Raw genomic sequence first — 20,383 nt, forward strand, 5'->3', positions numbered from 1 at the left:
GCATGGTCAATCCACCTGACCCCACACATCTTAAACTTAATCTTAAAAAAAAACAAATTTAAATCTTGGGAGGAAACCGGAGCACCAGGAGGAAACCCACGCAGGCACGGGGAGAACGTACAGACTCCACACAGACAGTGACCCGAGGCCGGAATTGAACCCGGGTGCCTGGCGTTGTGAGGCAGCAGTGCCAACCACTGTGTCAAAAGTGAACTGGATGCAGATTTGAACAAAATAAATGTGCAGGGCTATGGGAATAGAATGGGGGAATGGAACTGATTGAATTGTTCTACAGAGAGCCAACATGAGCTTGATGGGCCGAGTGGGTGCCTTTGGTGCCATAGTGACTCTATGACCTTTTTCTTTTAAAGGTGGCCCAGAAAACAGATCAAATGATACCCAATTCTTTGGCGAGCAGAGTCAGAGATGCTCCATGCCTCTCTCGTTCTGCAACCGGAGAGAGAGGTCTATGCTCAATTGGTTAAGGCACCCAAAGGTGCCCATGTCTGACAGTGGACCCAGCCCAGTGCCCCAAGCTTTCTTCATCCAGCTCTGCGGGAAGAGGTGCCTTGCCATGTGAAGTGAGAGTCACCACCCATTGGCCAACACACAGGGCAACAGTGGACAAGACAGGATTTGGAAGGGTGCACTTGCAGCTAGCCGACACCTGCTAGCTCTTGACTTTAGTAACTTATTGAAATAAACTTCACTTTTCAAATACTTTTTCTGTACTCTAGCTAAGTTGATCCTAAATCATGTAGACCTGTGCCTCCTGGTGGAGGTAAGCAGCTGATTAGAGATAGTGGAGGGTTGGGAAAAACAACTTACTACTGACTCTCACGATGTGCAACAATTAGTGATTGAGGTTATTGATTTTTAAAAAAACTCATGATAGAACAATATAGCACAGAGAGGTCACTCGGCCCATTGTGCTTGTGCTGGCCCTCTGAAAGAGCCATCCAATTAGCATCACTCCCTGCTGATTTTTATCCTTTAATTATTTATCCAATTCCCTTTTAAACGTTATGATTGAATCTGCCTCTGTCAGCCTTTCAGGCAATGCACTCCAGATCACAACCCACTGTGTAAAAATAAATTCCCATAATCTCCCCTCTGGCATTGCCAATTTTCTCAAATCTGTGTCCTCTGGTTACTGATCCGACCACTGGGTAAATGTTCTACATCAATAACAGGACGGCACTGCGGCACAGTGGTCAGCACTGCTGCCTCACAGCGCCAGGGACCCGAGTTCGATTCCTGGCTTGGGTCACTGTCTGTGTGGAGTTTGCACTTTCCCTCCATGGCTGCGTGGGTTTCCTCCGGGTGCTCCGATTTCCTCCCACAGTCCAAAGATGTATAGGTTAGGTGGATTGGCCATGCTAAGACTGCCCCTTAGTGTCCAAACATGTGTAGGTTAGATGGATTAGTGGGGCAAATGTTTGGGAGTGAACCTGGATGGGATGCTTTGTCGGAGGGTCGGTGCAGACTCAATGGGCCGAATGGCCTCCTTCTGCACTGTAGGGTTCCATGTCCTAATATAGCGAATCCAAGCGCCGGTCCCACCCCTGCCCTATTCCTGCTTGGTATTGTGTTCGGAGAAAAGGTGGAATTGTGGTCTGAGCAATTTCAAATGACAGAAAAAGGAACAAAGGGAGGAGAAGATCCAGATAATGAAACTTTCCTCCGGTTTACTGGGATGTCTAGTACCTGGACAATCTCCAGCATCTCAGATTTGCTGATGTAGCCATTCCCATCAACATCATACATATTAAACGCCCACTTCAGCTTCTGTTCCAAGCCCCCTCTGGAGGTCACACTCAGCGCAATGATGAACTCGCGGAAGTCTATCGTGCCATCCCCGTTGGTGTCGAAGGTGCGAAAGACATGTTCCGCGAACTTGGAGGCGTCGCCATAGGGAAAGAAGTTGCCGTAGAGTTTTTTGAACTCGTCCATTGTCAGGTATCCGCTGGGGCAGTCCTTCACAAACCCCTTGTACCATTCCTGAATCTCATTCTCTGTGAACTCGGTGTTTTCCCGTAAATCCTGCAGCACCTCGGGACGCAGCTTGCTGTTCTGTTTGCCCATCCTCACGATCCCACAGCGTAGCTGCAACGAGAGGGGAGAGAGAGTAGCAATATTGCCTTGTTAATGTTGCTTCACAGAGTGAATTACTGCTGAGGGGGACTCACTGGCATCCTAGAAAGAAAGAACTTCCTCTTTTCATGACCTCAGGCTATGGGCGTCACGGTGGCGCAGTGGATAGCACTGCTGCCTCACAGTACCAGGGACCCGGGTTCGATTCCCGGGGGCACGGTGGCACAGTGGATAGCACTGCTGCCTCACAGTACCAGGAACCCGGGTTTGATTCCCAGCTTGGGTCACTGTCCGTGTGGAGTTTGCACGTTCTCCCCGTGTCTGCGTGGGTTTCCTCTTGGTGCTCCGGTTTCCTCCCACAGGCCAAAGATGTGTGGGCTAGGTGGATTGGCCATACTAAATTGCCCTTAGTGTCAGGAGACTAACAGGGTAAATATGTGGGGTTACGGGAACAGGGCCTGGGTGGGTGTGTGGTTGGTGCAGACTCGATGGGCCGAATGGCCTCCTTTTGCACTATAGGGATTCTATGATTCCACCCTGGTAAAGCATAGCTACTGTTGTGACTATGGGAAGGGTGGCAATCAGTGTGTGCCCTGCAAGATCCCACAAACCCCAATGACCAGATAGCAGGTATTAGAGTTGTTGATTGAAGGTTAAACATCAGAAGTGAGAGAATCCCCATGGGAAATCTTTCCGTACGTTTTTGAGCAGAAAGTATTAACTAGTAATAAAAAAACTCTTACCCCCACCCTCCTTCCGGCACTCTATTTTCCACAGAGTACTGGATTCAGGAAGTTCAAGACAAGGGCAAACCTAATGGAAAGGATGGAAGAGTTCTCACTCAACACTTCCTCATTTCCAGAGACTCGATCACAAGGTAGTGGCTCCAAGAACAGATTCCTTGCTCCACTTACCATCTCAGCTTTTTAAAGTTTATTCATCAATGTCACAAGTAAGCTTACATTAACACTGCAATGAAGTTACTGTGAAAATCCCCCAGTCACCACACTCTGGCACCTGTTCGGGTACACTGAGGGGGAATTTAGCATGGCCAATGCACCCAACCAGCACGTCTTTCGGACTGTGGGAGGAAACCAGAGCACCCAGAGGAAAACCACGCAGACACGGGGAGAACGTGCGGACTCCGCACAGATAGTGACCCAAACTGGGAATCGAACCCGGGTCCCTGGCATTGTGAGGCAGCAGTGCTAACCACTGTGCCACCGTTTGTAGAACAATTTAAAAATAAACAATGTACAAGGAACGGGGCTGGGTGGTGGGGGTGGGTAGTGGGGGGTGCGGGTGGGTAGTGGAGGTGGGTGCATGAAGCTGGGGAAAGGGATGAATGTGGTGGAAATGGAGTCAGTTATAAAATGGCAGTGTGATGGTCATCACCAGCTCCCTGCCCATGATCAGAATACATCTCTGTTATTTGGATCAATCCACTGTGTAATTCTGTGGCAAAATCCCATTGTATCTGGAACTGTTTGACCAGCTCGGTTTGACCCCAGTCACTCCCGCTCTGGGACTGATCCCCAATCGCTCCCGCTCTGGAACTGATCCACAATCACTCTCGCTCTGGGACTGATCCCCAATCGCTCCCGCTGTGGAACTGATCCACAATCACTCTCGCTCTGGGACTGATCCCCAATCGCTCCCGCTCTGGGACTGATCCCCAATCGCTCTCGCTCTGGGACTGATCCCTAATCACTCCCGCTCTGGGACTGATCCACAATCACTGCCGCTCTGGAACTGATCCCCAATCACTCTCGCTCTGGAACTGATCCCCAATCACTCTCGCTCTGGAACTGATCCCTAATCACTCCCGCTCTGGAACTGATCCCCAGTCACTCTCGCTCTGGGACTGATCCCCAATCACTCTCGCTCTGGAACTGATCCCCAGTCACTCTCGCTCTGGGACTGATCCCCAATCACACTCGCTCTGGGACTGGTCCACAATCACCCCCGCTTAGAATTCCCCCTTTTATCCCAGTATAATTCTGGTCGCCACATTCTCTCCACGGTTAATGTACCTTTGTTTCATAATTACAAATTGTACTGTGACAAACTGTGAAAGTGGGACTAGTAAAATCTGTGATCTGTCGATCAAGTCACACAACACGGCGGTAATGATATGGGGCAGGTAATCCGCAAGAATATGTTTTCAAACTCCACTCTGGCAATTTGAGACTCTGAATTCAGATTATGCAGTTTGGAATGAAAATCCGATTGCGATTAAGGTGACGTGCAACTTTCGGAGTGTTTCAGTAAAACAGCAGCTGACTCATAACACTCCCCGGGGAAAGAAAACCAGCCAACTTTACCCAGTCTGGCCTGAAATATAATTCAAGCTTGGTTGAGTTTTAACTGACACCTGAATTGGTCCAGTGAGTTAATCAGTTACATCAAGAGGAACTGGGAGTGGGTAATAAATGTGGCTCTGCAGCCCCTGAGGTCAAATAAAGAAAAGAAGCACACTTTCGAAAAATTCCTTCATGGGATGTGTGTGTCGCTGACTGGACCAGCATTTATCCCTAATTGCCCTTGAGCTGTCAGACTTTTGAATGGACCTACCTCGCATTAAGTTGATCTTTCTCTACACCCCAGCTATGACTGTAACACTACATTCTGCACCTCTCATTTTCTTCTCTATGAACGGTGTGTTTTGTCTGTATAGCGCACAAGAAACAATACTTTTCACTGTATGTTAATACATGTGACAATAATAAATCAAATCAAATCAAATCAGCTGAATGGCTTGCAAGCCTATTTCAGCGGGCAAATTTAAGAGTCAACCACATTGCTGTGGCTCTGGAGTCACATGTAGGCCAGACCGGGTAAGGACGGCAGATTTCCTTCCCTGAAGGACATTAATGAACCAGATGGGTTTTCCCGACAATCGACAATGGTTTCATGGTCATCAGTAGATTCTTAATTCCAGATTTTCTTTTTTGATTTCAAATTTCACCATCAGACTCCGGGATTCGAACCCGGATCGCCAGAAAATTACCCTGGGCTTCTGGAATACTAGCCCAGTGACAATACCGCTACGCCATCGCCTCCCCCTGACTGTGATGGAATTGGGGAGGAGTCAGTCTGGATTCCAGAGGTTCACACAGAAGAAATGATTCTAACACTGCCATAAATTCAAGCTGTAACGGATGGTGAGTCTCCATGCTCTCTGCTTCCTATTGCAGTTACTCCCTGCCCATAGCAACCTTCGGGTAACGGTGTGGAGAAAACCTAGAATCCTTAGCCGGCTATATGTTTACCAGGAGTCAGGACTGTTGAGTTAACAGGCATTGGGCAGAGGCAATTCAATCAATAATGGGACCACAAGGTGCAAGTGCAGAAATGCCTACAAGGAGTGAAGAAGAGTGGCTTCAGCATCGAATGAAATCTGATTGGCACCATCTTTTTGAAAGGTTGATATGGGCAGGGAGTAACTGGAATCAACTGGTCCCACTCTCCCTGCTCCTCCCCTATAGACCTGAAAATATTTACCCCTCAATTGTTTTGAAAGTTCCTATTGAATCTGCTTCCGCCGCACTTTCAGGCAGCGCCTTCCAGATCACAACTCCCAGTGTAAAGAAGTAAAATTCTCCCCATCTCCGATCTGACCCTTTTGCCAATTATTTTATATCTGTGTCCTCTAGACTGACCCCCCCCCCCCCCCCCCTCTCCATGTCACTGGAAGCAGTCCGCAGATTGAATCCATAAGATAAACACATTAACATTACCTCTTGCACTGGTTCAGTTTTCCACCTTCATGTTCCCACTCTCTCTGCCTGAGTAATATTCATTGAAAATGTTCCTGTTGACTTTAGAGGTTACGAGCAGTTGCTTTGGTGATTTCCGGAACTGCTAGCCTTTCCTCACAGGTTGGTGTATTTTTCTGATTCTGTGCAGAGCACACAGCAGCGAGTATGAGGCATAACGCTCAATGTCGTGTTTCTGTAACCACATCCGGGCTGCCTATTTGTGGAGCTCTATAGTCTGTCGACAGGAAACTAGGTACAGCTGCACGGAGGAATCTAAAATATTCACAAACCCACAAGGTGAAGTTTCAGAAGCTCATTCACAGGCCATTGATAGCACATTGCTTGCACCCACAGAAATAAAATACACCCCGCACTGAATCATGTCTACTTGCTCCCCACCCTGCTTAGACCACAAGACGTAAGAGCAGAAGTAGGCCATTCAGCCCATCGAGCCTGCTCCGCTATTCAGTAAAATCATAACTAATCTGATATAATCCTCAACTCCACTTTCCTGCTTTATCCCCATAATCCTGGATTCCCTTACTGATTAAAAATCTTTCCATCTCAGCCTTGAACATAACGAACAACGCAACCTCTGTAGCACTCTGCAGTAAAGAATTCCACAGATTCACTACCGCCTGAGAGAAGAAATTCCTCCTCATCTGTCTTAAATGGCGACCCCTTACTCTGAGATTATGCCCTTTGGTCCCACAAGGGGAAACAACCTCTCAGCATCTACCCTGTCAAACCCCCTGAGAATCCCAAATGTTATAATAAGGTCACCTCTCATTCTTCTAAACTCCAATGAGTACAGGCCCAACCTTCTCAACCTCTTCTCATAAGAAAATCCCTCCATACCCAGGATCAACCGAGTGAACCTTCTCTGTTCTGCCTCCAATGCCAGTATATTTTTCCATTACTAACGGGACCAAAACTGTTCACAGTATTCCAGACATGGTCTAACTAGTGCCTTGTATGGTTTTAGCAAGACTTCCCTATTTTTATATTCCATTCCCTTTGGAATAAAGACCAACATTCCATTTCCCTTCCCTATACCTGCTGAACTTGCATGCTGGCCTTTTGTGATTTATGTACGAGGACCCCAAATCCCTCTGTGTCCCAGCTTTCTGCACTCTTTCTCCATGTAAATTATATTCAGCTCCTTTATTCTTCCTACCAAAGTGCAGAACTTCACATTTCCTACATTATATTCCATCTGCCAAGTTTTTTCCCGCTCACTTAACCTGTCTATATCCCTCTGTAGACTCTGCCTTCCTCACCACTTGCTTTCCCATCTATTTTTGTGTCATCCGCAATCTTGGCAATAGTACATTCACTTCCCTCGTCCAAGTCATTGATAAATAATGTAAATAATTGTGGCCCCAGCACTGATCCCTGTGACACTCCACAGGTTGCCATCTTGAAACCTCTTATCTCAGCTCTGTGTCTTTTATCAGTTTGCCAATCCTCTATCCATGCTAACATGCTGTCCCCAACACCATGGACTCTTACCTTTAGTCTTTTATGCGATACCTTATTAAACACTTTTTGGAAATCCAAGTATATTACATCTCCTGGTTCCCCTTTATCTATCCTGCCCATTACCACCTCAAAGAATTCTAATAAATTAGTCAGGCATGATTTCCCCTTCATGAAGCCATGCTTGATTATATTATGTATTTCTCAACGCTCTGCTATTACATTCTTTATAATGGACTCTTAACATTTTCCCAATGACAGAAGTTAAACTGCAGGCCTATAGTTGCCTGTTTTTTTATCTCCCTCCCTTTTTAAATAAGGGTGTTACATTGACAGTTTTTCAATCCTCTGGGCTTTTTCCAGAATTTAAGGATTTTTTGGAAGATTGCTACCAGTGCATCCACTATCTCTCTAGCTACTGCCTTTAATATTCTAGGACACAACCCATCAGGTCCAGGGGACTTACTGGCCTTTAGCCCCATTAGTTTCCTTAGTACTGTTTCTCTAGTGATAGTTATTGTATTTATTTCCTCCCCACACTCCTTTTGTCCCTCTATTATTTAGTATTTTTGGAATGTTATTTGCGTCTTCCACTGTGAAGACTGACGCAAAGTATTTCTTTAACTTCTCTGTCATTTCCTGATTCCCCAGTATTATTTCCCCAATCTCATTCTCTAAGGGCTTGTTTACTTTGGCCTCTCTCTTCCTTTTTATACGTTTAAAGAAGCTTTTACTGCCCATTTAATATTACCTGCTAGTTTACCTTCGTGATTTATCTTCTCCCTCTTTATTATATTTTTGATTATCTGTTGTTGGTTTTTAAAACTTTCCCAATCCTCCACTTTCCTCTAACCTTTGCCACATTGTATGTTTTTTTCTTTCAGTTTAATACTGTCTTTAACTTCCTTGGTTAACCGTGATTGATTTATCATCTTGCAAGAATCTTTCTTCTTCGCTGGGATATATCTTTGTTGTGAGTCATGAATTATTTTCATAACTGTCAGTCATTTCTGATTAACCGTCTCTTCTGCTAAACTCCTTTCCCAGTCCACTCCAACCAACTCGCCCTCATTTCTTTGTAATTACCCTTATTTAAGTTTAGCTTCCCTCACTGTAAGCACTTCTATGGTCAGTCACTCACCTAGTTGCCAGCATGATTTAGACAGTGCCTTTCTCACCTCTGAATCAGAATGTACCTGGCTAGATGTCCGACTCCAGAGCCGTGAGCACCTAAGGGAGGCGGACACTCCCAACACTGAGGGAATGCCGCCCTGTCAGAGGGTCCATCTTTCAGATGCATTGGCCTTGGAGGGAGTGCAGAGAAGGTTCACCAGGTTGATACCAGAGATGAGGGGTGTTAATTATGAGGAGAGACTGAGCAGATTGGGTTTGTATTCGTTGGAATTTAGAAGGCTGAGGGGGGATCTTATAGAGACCTATATGATAGAGTTGGAGAGATTCTTTCCACTTAGAAAGGAAACTAGAACTAGAGGGCACAGCCTCAAAATAAAGGGGGGTCAGTTTAGGACAGAGTTGAGGAGGAACTTCTTCTCTCAGAGGGTGGTGAATCTCTGGAATTCTCTGCCCACTGAAGTGGTGGAGGCTACCTCGTTGAATATGTTTAAATCACGGATAGATGGATTCCTGATCGGTAAGGGAATTAGGGGTTATGGGGATCAGGCGGGTAAGCGGAACTGATCCACTTCAGATCAGCCATGATCTTATTGAATGGCGGGGCAGGCTCGAGGGGCTAGATGGCCTACTCCTGCTCCTATTTCTTATGTTCTTATGTTCTTAAGTTAAACAAGTCTCTCCTCTCCCAGGGATCCAAAAGATGCCATGGCTACCATTAGAAGTCATGATGTGGAGATGCCGGCGTTGGACTGGGGTAAACACAGTAAGAAGTTTAACAACACCAGGTTAAAGTCCAACAGGTTTATTTGGTTGCAAAAGCCACAAGCCTTTGGAGGTGAGTGGGAATTCTGTTCACAAACAGGGCATATAAAGACACAAACTCAATTTACAGAATAATGGTTGGAATGCGAATACTTACAGCTAATCAAGTCTTTAAGGTACACGCAATGTGAGTGGAGAGAGCATTAAGACAGGTTAAAGAGGTGTGTATTGTCTCCAGACAGGACAGCCAGAGAGACTCTGCAGGTCCAGGCAAGCTGTGGGGATTACAGATAGTGTGACATGAACCCAATATCCCGGTTGAGGCCGTCCTCATGTGTGCGGAACTTGGCTATCAGTTTCTGCTCAGCGACTCTGCGCCGTCGTGTGTCGTGAAGGCCGCCTTGGAGAACGCTTACCTGAAGCTGTGATACAACCAGAAAGAATGCTTTCTATGGTGCTTACACCAGGCAAGACTCTTTACCCAGAGGGTGGTGAGGGATTGGAATGCCCTGCCAGCATCAGTAGTAAATGCGCCTAGTTTGGGGGCGTTTAAGAGATCCGTAGATAGGTTCATGGACGAAAAGAAATTGGTTTAGGTTGGAGGGTCACAGTTTTTTTTTAACTGGTCGGTGCAACATCGTGGGCCGAAGGGCCTGTTCTGCGCTGTAATGTTCTATGTTCTATGTTCTATGTTCTAAGACTGTTCTCTTCCTGTTGGGGAGCACTTCAGCGGTCACGGGCATTCAGCCTCTGATATTCGGGTAAGCGTTCTCCAAGGTGGCCTTCACGACACACGACAGCGCAGAGTCGCTGAGCAGAAACTGATAGCCAAGTTCCGCACACATGAGGACGGCCTCAACCGGGATATTGGGTTCATGTCACACTATCTGTAATCCCCACAGCTTGCCTGGACCTGCAGAGTCTCTCTGGCTGTCCTGTCTGGAGACAATACACATCTCTTTAACCTGTCTTAATGCTCTCTCCACTCACATTATCTGTACCTTGATTAGCTGTAAGTATTCGCATTCCAGCCATTATTCTGTAAATTGAGTTTGTGTCTTTATATGCCCTGTTTGTGAACAGAATTCCCACTCCCCTGAAGAAGGGGCTTAAGGCTCCAAAAGCTTGTGGCTTTTGCGACCAAATAAACCTGGTGTTGTTAAACTTCTTACTGTGTTTACCATTAGAAGAGCAGGGGAGTTCTTCCCACTGTCCTGACCAATAATAATCTTTCAATTAATGTCACTAAAAACAGATTATCTGCCCCCCCTCCCACCTCCCCATGCCGACACTATAGTTAAGAATGTCCACCAACGCCTCTACGTTCTCAGAAGACGAAGGAAATTTGGCATGTTTGCTATGACTCTTACCAACTTTTACAGATGCACCATAGAAAGCATTCTTTCTGGTTGTATCACAGCTTGGTATTGGCTCCTGTTGTCCCAAGAAACTACAAAGGGTCGTGAATGAAGCTCAGTCCATCACGCAAACCAGCCTCCCATTCATTGACTCTGTCTCCACTTCCCGCTGCCTCGGCAAAGCAGCCGGCATAATTAAGGACCTCACGCACCCCAGACATTCTCTCTTCCACCTTCTTCCGTCAGAAAAAAGATACAAAAGTCTGAGGTCATGTACCAACCGACTCAAGAACAGCTTCTTCCCTGCTGCCATCAGACTTTTGAATGACCCTACCTCGCATCAAGTTGATCTTTCTCTACACCCTAGCTATGACTGTAACACTATATTCTGTACTCTCTCGTTTCCTTCTCTATGAACGGTATGCTCTGTCTGTATAGCACGCAAGAAACAATACTTTTCACTGTATGTTAATACATGTGACAATAATAAATCAAATCAAAAATCATTGTCGCATTGCTGTTTGTGGGATCTTGCTGTGTGGAAATTGCCTTTTATGTTTGATTCTCACATTCCAACAATGACTACACTTCATAGTTATTACATTGGCTGGAGGGTGCTTTGGGGCAGCCTGAGGTTTGCAAGCATCCTTCCTGCCCACAGTTTAACATTAGAGCTGGCCAGGTGAGGACTGGGGGCAGTGGGCAAATGGTCCTGTTTGCTAGGGTAGGATTTTCCAGCCCCCCTCGCCACCGGGATTGTCCAGTCCCACCGCAAGTCAATGGACCTTTGGCTGGGCCGTCGTATCTCCTGCAGTGGGTCCCACCATGACGGGACTGGATAATCTTAGCCATTGTAACTGCCCCATACCCAATGTTAATGAGACAGCAAGGGGGAGTGGGGTTTTACAGGGGAGGCAATGGCAAAGTGGTATTGTTACTGGACTAGTAATCCAGAGACCCAGGGTAATGGTCTAGGGACCTGGATTCAAATCCTACCATGGCAGAAATTCAATAAAAATCTGGAATTAAAAGTCAAAGGACGACCATGAAACCATTGTTGATGGTTGTAAAAACCCATCTAGTTCACTAACACCCTTTAGGGAAGGAAATCTGCCATCCTTACCTGGTCTGGTCTACATGTGACTCCAGAGCCACAGCAATGTGTCGGCTCCGAACTGCCTCTCTGAAATGGCTCAGCTAGCCACTCAGTTCAAGGGCAATTAGGGATAGAACATAGAACATTACAGCGCAGTACAGGCCCTTCGGCCCTCGATGTTGCGCCGATCTGTGAAACCAATCTAAAGACCATCTAACCTACATCTAACCCAATATCATCCATATGTTTATCCAATAACCATTTGAATGCTATAGAACATTCAAATGCTGGACCAGCCAGCACCCTTGAACAAATAAAATAAATCCCCCCCACCAACCCCCCCAACGCTGTGTGGGTAATATTTGAGTCAAGTCCTTGTACATGAGTTTGTTGTGTGAGTCAGTGGGACTGGGAGTTACAGGCAATGAACACTCGCCTTCAGCATAAGGCTACCAGTAACCAGAGGACAGAAAACTGGTGGAAATAACTGGCTATATATCGATATATAACCAGGGGATGGCAGTTTTACACACCAGCAAAACTCATTTTAAAATCAATGGACTTGAGGAAGAGAGAAGCTATTGAAATTTCAGCTAATGATGGCTATATCTAGTTGTTCATATTTACACAGTTTGATAAACTAAAATGAGAGACATAATCGCCTACTCTCTTTTACACAGCAGCTGGTTGCTGTCACCTTTCCATGATGTTCACGTTTGACTGACCATGATAGCCTCACTATCTGACCAAAGTCTGCAATTATCAGCAACCATTTGAATATAGATTAGCCGTGTAACATCTGCCCTTGAGTTGCCAACTCTGGTGGGACGTATTCCTGGAGGAGGTGTCGTCAGATGCTTCCAACTGCAAGTCCCCCCTCACCCCCACAACTGCCCCCCCCCCGCAACTCTCCCGCCATTGGCAAAGATGTGCAGATTAGGGTTAGATGGATTAGCCATGCGAAATTGCCCCTTAGGGTCCCAAGTTAGACGGGTGTAGGTCAGACGGACGATCCATGGGAAATGTGCAGGGTTACGGGGATAGGGCACTGGAGAGGGCCTGGGAAAGATGCTCTGTCAGAGAGTCGGTACAGACTTTTCTGCACTGTTTGTGATTAGCTACCCAATAGGTACCAATTGCACCTTGTGTGCGCCACAGCAAATATAATCAGAAAAACTGATCTCGAGACAAAGAATTAGAACAAGTGATCAAATAACGAGGGTGCTTTACAGGAGGGCGGAGAGGTTTAGGGAGGGAATTCTGAACCCTGTGACTCAGATGCAGACAACACGGCATCCAATGGTGGAAGGAAGGGAGTGAGTTCAAAGTAAAAAGCTTACAAATCTCTGAACAGGAAATGCAGTAAGTGTCCACTTCCAGGGATGTAACCAGAGAATACAATTCCCCTCCCCCAGATTCATATCATAACCTTATTTAAATATGTTTAACTTCCTCTTACTTGTGTAAAATGTCACTGAGGTTACACAAGAAATGAGATTTGAAATCGAGTGGGTAAGGTACAGTTTAGTGAGAAGGCAAAAGAACTTGGAAAGTTTCATTTTATAAAATAAGCAAGACATGTTTATCTCTTTCATTCACCCTCTCATCCTTCAAGCAGCTCTTGCTCAAGGCTTCGTTGAGTGGAGTATTTCAATTGAGGCAAGAAACAATGTTCCAAACAGCATTGATAATAACGATTGGGAGCACGAGGTGTGGCTCAGTGGCTAACACTCTCACAGCTGAGTCAGGCTTTTGTGGGTTCTAATTTACGACAGAGATTCAAGGCACAAAATCCAGGTTCGCAGTGTCAGTACTGAGGGAATACCGCACTGTCAGAGGGTCAGTACTGAGAGAGTGCCGCACTGTCAGAGGGTCAGTACTGAGAGAGTGCCGCACTGTCAGAGGGTCAGTACTGAGAGAGTGCCGCACTGTCAGGGGGTCAGTGCTGAGGAAGTGCTGCACTGTCAGAGGATCAGTACTGAGGGGGTGCCGCACTGTCAGAGGGTCAGTACTGAGGGGGCGCCACACTGTCAGAGGGTCAATACTGAGGGACTGCCGCACTATCAGAGGGTCAGTACTGAGGGAGTGCTGCACTGTCAGAGGGTCAGTACTGAGGGAGCGCCGCACTGTCAAAGGGTCAGTACTGAGGGAGTGCCGCACTATCAGAGGGTCAGCACTGAGGGAGTGCTGCACTGTCAGAGGGTCAGTACTGAGGGAGTGCTGCACTGTCAGAGGGTCAGTACTGAGGGAGTGCTGCACTGTCAGAGGGTCAGTACTGAGGAAGCGCTGCACTGTCAGAGGTTCAGTACTGAGGGAGTGCCACACTGTCAGAGATACAATTTTTTAGATGGGATATTGTATGGAGGACCCATTTGCCCTCTCAGGTTTGACCTCAAATATTGGTGAGGATCGCAACGGATGGTTAAATTACAAACTGCAGTATCATGAAAATTAATGGGCGGGGGGAGGGGGGGGGGTGTAGCACATTCTTTTTCTAATTATTGAAGAAGATGCTTTAACATGTAGCTGAATAAACTACATTAACATCACTTCTTCAGAACCTCAGGACGTCTCAAAGATATCCTTTCACAGCCAATGAAGTCTTTTTGAAGTGTTGTTATGCAGGAAATGTGGCTGCCAACTTGTACACAAGGTCTCCAAGCAGAATTAAACAGATACACACACAGCACTCAATGGTTCCTGTTCAGTGGGGGAAGTGATAGCTGGGATCAAAACTCCCATAACCCCAATGAGGAAATGTAATGTTACAGAGTGCTTCACCCTCTGCTAGTATGGAGCTGACAACAGCAGCACAAAATAACAGCACAACAAATCAAATCTGACCAATTACTGCCCTACAAGTAAAGTAATGGTCAGAGGGTCAGTACTGAGGGAGCGCCGCACTGTCAGAGGGTCAGTACTGAGGGAGTGCCGCACTGTCAGAGAGTCAGTACTGAGGGAGCGCCGCACTGTCAGAGGGTCAGTACTGAGGGAGTGCCGCACTGTCAGAGGGTCATTGCTGAGGGAGCGCCGCACTGTCAGAGGGTCATTGCTGAGGGAGTGCTGCACTGTCAGAGGGTCAGTACTGAGGGAGTGCCGCACTGTCAGAGGGTCATTGCTGAGGGAGCGCCGCACTGTCAGAGGGTCAGTGCTGAGGGAGTGCCACACTGTCAGCAGGTCAGTACTGAGGGAGTGCTGCACTGTCAGAGCGTCAGCACTGAGGGAGTGCTGCACTGTCAGAGGGTCAGTGCTGAGGGAGTGCCGTACTGTCAGAGAGTCAGTACTGAGAGAGTGCTGCACTGTCAGAGGGTCATTGCTGAGGGAGTGCCGTACTGTCAGAGAGTCAGTACTGAGAGAGTGCTGCACTGTCAGAGGGTCATTGCTGAGGGAGCGCCGCACTGTCAGAGGGTCAGTGCTGAGAGAGTGCCACACTGTCAGCAGGTCAGTACTGTGGGAATGCTGCACTGTCAGAGGGTTAGTGCTGAGGGAGTGCTGCACTGTCAGAGGGTCAGTACTGAGGGAGTGCCACACTGTCAGAGAGTCAGTACTGAGAGAGTGCTGCACTGTCAGAGGGTCAGTACTGAGGGAGTGCTGCACTGTCAGAGAGTCAGTACTGAGAGAGTGCTGCACTGTCAGAGGGTCAGTACTGAGGGAGTGCTGCACTGTCAGAGGGTCAGCACTGAGGGAGTGCTGCACTGTCAGAGGGTCAGCACTGAGGGAGTGCTACACTGTCAGAGGGTCAGTACTGAGGGAGTACCGCACTGTCAGAGGGTCAGCACTGAGGGAGTACCGCACTGTCAGAGGGTCAGCACTGAGGGAGTGCCGCACTTGTCAGAGGGTCAGCACTGAGGGAGTGCCGCACTGTCAGAGGGTCAGTACTGAGGGAGTGCCGCACTGTCAGAGGGTCAGTACTGAGGGAGTACCGCACTGTCAGAGGGTCAGTACTGAGGGAGTACCGCACTGTCAGAGGGTCAGCACTGAGGGAGTGCCGCACTTGTCAGAGGGTCAGCACTGAGGGAGTGCCGCACTGTCAGAGGGTCAGTACTGAGGGAGTGCCGCACTGTCAGAGGGTCAGTACTGAGGGAGTACCGCACTGTCAGAGGGTCAGCACTGAGGGAGTGCTGCACTATCAGAGGTTCAGCACTGAGGGAGTGCTGCACTGTCAGAGGTTCAGCACCGAGGGAGTGCTGCACTGTCAGAGGTTCAGCACCGAGGGAGTGCTGCACTGTCAGAGATTGTCCACAGTGCTATCAAGAGGCATTTATTCAACATTTCCTGCTCACGGATGCTCAGTGTGGCTTCCGCTAGGGCCACTCAGCTCCTGACCTCACTGCAGACCTGGTCCCAACATGCACTGAAGAGTTGGGATGTGGTGACATAACAGTGACTGCCCTTGACAATAAGGTGGCTTTGGACCAAGTGTGGCATTAAGTAAACCTAGTGAGGCTGGAATCAATGGGAATCAGGGGAAAACATCTCCACTTGTTGGAGCCATTCCTAGCATAATGGGAAGTGGTGATTGGAGATCAATCATCCCAGTCCCAGGACATCGCTGCACAAGTTCCTCAGGGTAGCGTCCTGGACCCAAACATCTTCAGCTGCTTCATCAAAGGCCTTCCTTCCATCGTAAGATGAGAAGTGGGGAAGTTCGATGATGTTTGCACAGTGTTCACTAACATTCTCAACACCTCAAGATACTTGTCCAAATGCAGCAAGACCCGGCCAACATTCAGATTTGGATTGAATAGTGACAAGTTACACTGGCACCACACACGTGCCAGGCAATGACCATCTCCAACATGAAAGAATCTAACCATCACCCCATGACATTCAATGGAATTATCATCGCTGAATCCCCCACTATCAACATCATGGAGGTTACCACTGACCAGAAACTGAACTGGACCCAGCCAGATAAATACTGTAGGTCAGAGGCTAGGGATTCTGCGATGAGTAACTCGCCTCCTGACTCCCCAAAGCCTGTCCATCATCCACAAGGCACAAGTCAGGAGTGTGATGGAATACTCTCCACTTGCCTGGATGAGTGCAGCTCCAACAACACTCAAGAAGCTCAACATCATCCAGGACAAAGCAGCCTCTTGATCGCACTCCATCCACAAACATCAACTTCCTGTACCACCGTGTGCTCCATCTACAACATACATTACAGCAATCACCAAGAAAGCTTCAACAGCACCTTCAAAACCAACTGCAACAACCATCTAGAAGGACAAGGGCAGCAGATACATGGAAACACCACCACCTGCAAGTTCCCCTCCAAGCCACTCACCAGTTGACTTGGAAATATATCGCCATTCCTTCGCAGTTGCTGGGTATACCAACACCACAGCTACTGCAATTAGGGATGGACTGATGCACTGTCAGAGGGTCAGTACTGAGGGAGTGCTGCACTGTCAGAGGGTCAGTACTGAGGGAGTGCTGCACTGTCAGAGGGTCAGTACTGAGGGAGTGCTGCACTGTCAGAGGGTCAGTACTGAGGGAGTGCTGCACTGTCAGAGGGTTAGTACTGAGGGAGTGCTGCACTGTCAGAGGGTCAGCACTGAGGGAGTGCCGCACTGTCAGAGGAGAGTCAGTCCTGAGGGAGGGTAATAACCCTTGGTGTCCTCCTCAATATTTATCCCTCCAGTATCATTACTAAAACTAGTTATCTGGTCATGATCCTATTGCTGTCTGTGGGATCTTGCTGTGTACAAACTGGCTGCTGAGTTTCCAGCATTACAACAGTCACTGCACTTCAACAACAATAAACATGCTTTGAGACATCCTGAAGTTTTGAAAAGTGCTTCAGAAAGGCAAGTCTTTGTTTCTCTCAGGGATTAAGTGTTACATACAGCTCGGACCTGGATATACCCCTGTCTACATCAGTGGTGATGAAGTGGAGATGGTCGAGTGCTTCAAGTTTCTAGGTGTCCAGATCACCAACAACCTGTTCTGGTCCCTCCATGCCGATGCTATAACTAAGAAACCCCCCCAATGCCTCTACTTTCTCAGAAGACTAAGGAAATTCAGCATGTCCACTACGATTCATCAATTTTTACAGATGCACCATAGAAAGCATTCTTTCCAGATGTCTCACAGCTTGGTATGGCTCCTGCTCTGTCCAAGACTGCAAGAAACTACAAAAGATCGTGAACGAAGCCCAGTCCATCACACAAACTAACTTCCCATCTATCGACTCCGTCTACACTTCCCGCTGTCTTGGAAAAGCATGACGTGGGGTTGCCGGTGTTGGACTGGGGCAGGCACAGTAAGTAGTCTCACAACACCAGGTTAAAGTCCAACAGGTTTATTTGGAGCACTGCTCCGAAAGCTTGTGCTACCAAATAAAACTGTTGGACTTTAACCTGGTGTTGTGAAAGTACTTACTTGGAAAAGCAGCCAGCATAATCAAGGACCCCATGCACGCCGGACATTCTCTCTTCCACCTTCTTCCATCGGGAAAAAGATACAAAAGTCTGAGGTCACGCACCAACCGACTCAAGAACAGCTTCTTCCCTGCTGCTGTCAGACTTTTGAATGGACCTACCTCGCACTAAGTTGATCTTTCTCTCCACCCTAGCTATGACTGTAACACTACATTCTGCACTCTCTCCTTTCTTCCCCCCATGTACTCTATGAACGGTATGCTTTGTCTGTATAGCATGCAAGAAACAATACTTTTCACTGTATACTAATACATGTGACAATAATAAATCAAATAAAACAAAATCTGACCTTTCCCTGAACCAACAGTAGTGAGCCAGTTGGAATGTTTACAGGAATTTGGAGTTTTTCTCAGTTATGTCCATCCCTCAGAGTACCTGATGCTTTTGAAAAACATCATAACGTTCCATAATTGGGACTGAGGATTGTTGGTCCAGTCGCTAACTACCTGGCTGCCTAACATTAATCGCAAAGCTTGGTGGAGAAAGGCTCAATTGATCCCAGCGATTGATACTGTGCATCTGCTAAACATTCCATCATCCCTCATCAGTTGCTCGAGGAGTATAAAAAGTGCAAGAAGCTACTTAAGAGGGAAATCAGGAGGGCTAAAAGAAGACATGAGGTTGCTTTGGCAGACAGAGTGAAGGAAAATCCAAAGAGCTTCTATAGGTATGTTAGGAGCAAAAGGATAGTGAGGGATAAAATTGGTCCTCTTGAAGACCAGAGTGGTAGACTGTGTATGGAACCAAAAGAGATGGGGAAGATACTAAATGGGTTTTTTGCATCCGTATTTACTGAGGAAACGGGCATGGAGTCTACGGAAATAGGGCAAACTGGTAGGGAGGCCATGGAACCGTTACAGATTAAAGGGGAGGAGGTGCTTGCTGTCTTGAGGCAAATCAGAGTGGATAAATCCCCAGGACCGGACAGGGTATTCCCACGGACCTTGAGGGAAGCTAGTGTTGAACTTGCAGGGGCCCTGGCAGACATATTTAAAATGTCAGTATTCACGGGGGAGGTGCCGGATGATTGGGGGGTGGCTCATGTTGTTCTGTTGTTTAAAAAAGGTTCCAAAAGAAATTCGGGAAATTATCGGCCAGTAAGTTTGACGTCGGTGGTGGGCAAGTTATTGGAAGGTGTGATAAGGGATAGGATTTACAAATATTTGGATAGACAGGGACTTATTAGGGAGAGTCAACATGGCTTTGTGCGTGGTAGGTCATGTTTGACCAATCTATTAGAGTTTTTCGACGAGGTTACCAGGAAAGTGGATGAAGGGAAGGCGGTGGATGTTGTCTACCTGGATTTCAGCAAGGCCTTTGACAAGGTCCCTCATGGGAGGTTAGTTAGGAAGGTTCAGTCGCTGGGTATACATGGGGAGGTAGTAAATTGGATAAGACACTGGCCCAATGGAAGAAGCCAGAGAGTGGTTGTGGAGGATTGCTTCTCTGAGTGGAGGCCTGTGACTAGTGGTGTGCCGCAGGGATCGGTGTTGGGTCCATTGTTGTTTGTCATCTATATCAATGATCTGGATGATAATGTGGTAAATTGGATCAGCAAGTTTGCTGATGATACAAAGATTGGAGGTGTAGTGGACAGTGAGGAAGGTTTTCAAAGCTTGCAGAGGGATTTGGACCAACTAGAAAAATGGGCTGAAAAATGGCAAATGGAATTTAACGCAGACAAGTGTGAGATATTGCACTTTGGAAGGACAAACCAAAGAAGAACGTACAGGGTAAATGGTAGGACTCTGAAGAGTGCAGTTGAACAGAGGGATCTGGGAATACAGGTTCAGAGTTCCCTAAAAGTGACGTCACAGGTGGATAGGGTCGTAAAGAGTGCCTTTGGTACATTGGCCTTTATAAATCGGAGTATCGAGTATAAAAGTTGGAGTGTTATGGTAAGGTTATATAAGGCATTGGTGAGGCCGAATTTGGAGTATTGTGTACAGTTTTGGTCACCTAGTTACAGGAAGGATGTAAATAAGATTGAAAGAGTGCAGAGAAGGTTCACAAGGATGTTGCCGGGACTTGAGAAGCTGAGTTACAGAGAGAGATTGAATAGGTTGGGACTTTATTCCCTGGAGCGTAGAAGATTGAGGGGAGATTTGATAGAGGTGTATAAGATTTTGATGGGTATAGATAGAGTGAATGCAAGCAGGCTTTTTCCGCTGAGGCGAGGGGAGAAAAAAACCAGAGGGCATGGGTTAAGGGTGAAAGGAGAAAAGTTTAAAGGGAATATTAGGGGGGGCTTCT

At 47.1% G+C, this 20,383-nt stretch overlaps 1 protein-coding gene and 1 long non-coding RNA gene across 5 annotated transcripts in view; one reads left to right on the plus strand and one right to left on the minus strand.

The window, feature by feature from the left end:
* LOC144508674 (uncharacterized) overlaps positions 1 to 11,068 on the plus strand; it is a 28,072-nt gene extending 17,004 nt beyond the window's left edge. For all 3 annotated transcript variants that reach the window (XR_013500326.1, XR_013500325.1, XR_013500324.1), the window contains 2 exons: positions 5,069 to 5,258; positions 8,219 to 11,068. This is a non-coding gene — a long non-coding RNA (uncharacterized LOC144508674). The remainder of the gene's footprint in view (positions 1 to 5,068; positions 5,259 to 8,218) is intronic.
* The window catches only part of LOC144508673 (hippocalcin-like protein 1), a 38,661-nt gene that overhangs the window by 10,523 nt on the left and 7,755 nt on the right, over positions 1 to 20,383 (minus strand). Inside the window, exons 1-2 of one of the 2 annotated variants that reach the window (XM_078236919.1) lie at positions 5,835 to 6,128; positions 1,708 to 2,106 (exon numbers count right to left, since the gene is read on the minus strand). In XM_078236919.1, coding sequence (XP_078093045.1) covers positions 1,708 to 2,085 — 378 coding nt within the window. In that variant the 5' untranslated portion in view covers positions 2,086 to 2,106; positions 5,835 to 6,128. Of the gene's footprint in view, positions 1 to 1,707; positions 2,107 to 5,834; positions 6,129 to 20,383 lie in introns of those variants that run through there. The other variant, XM_078236918.1, reaches the window with a different exon arrangement.

This window comes from Mustelus asterias, chromosome 20, assembly GCF_964213995.1.
Source record: "Mustelus asterias chromosome 20, sMusAst1.hap1.1, whole genome shotgun sequence".
Classification (NCBI taxonomy): Eukaryota; Metazoa; Chordata; class Chondrichthyes; order Carcharhiniformes; family Triakidae; genus Mustelus; species Mustelus asterias.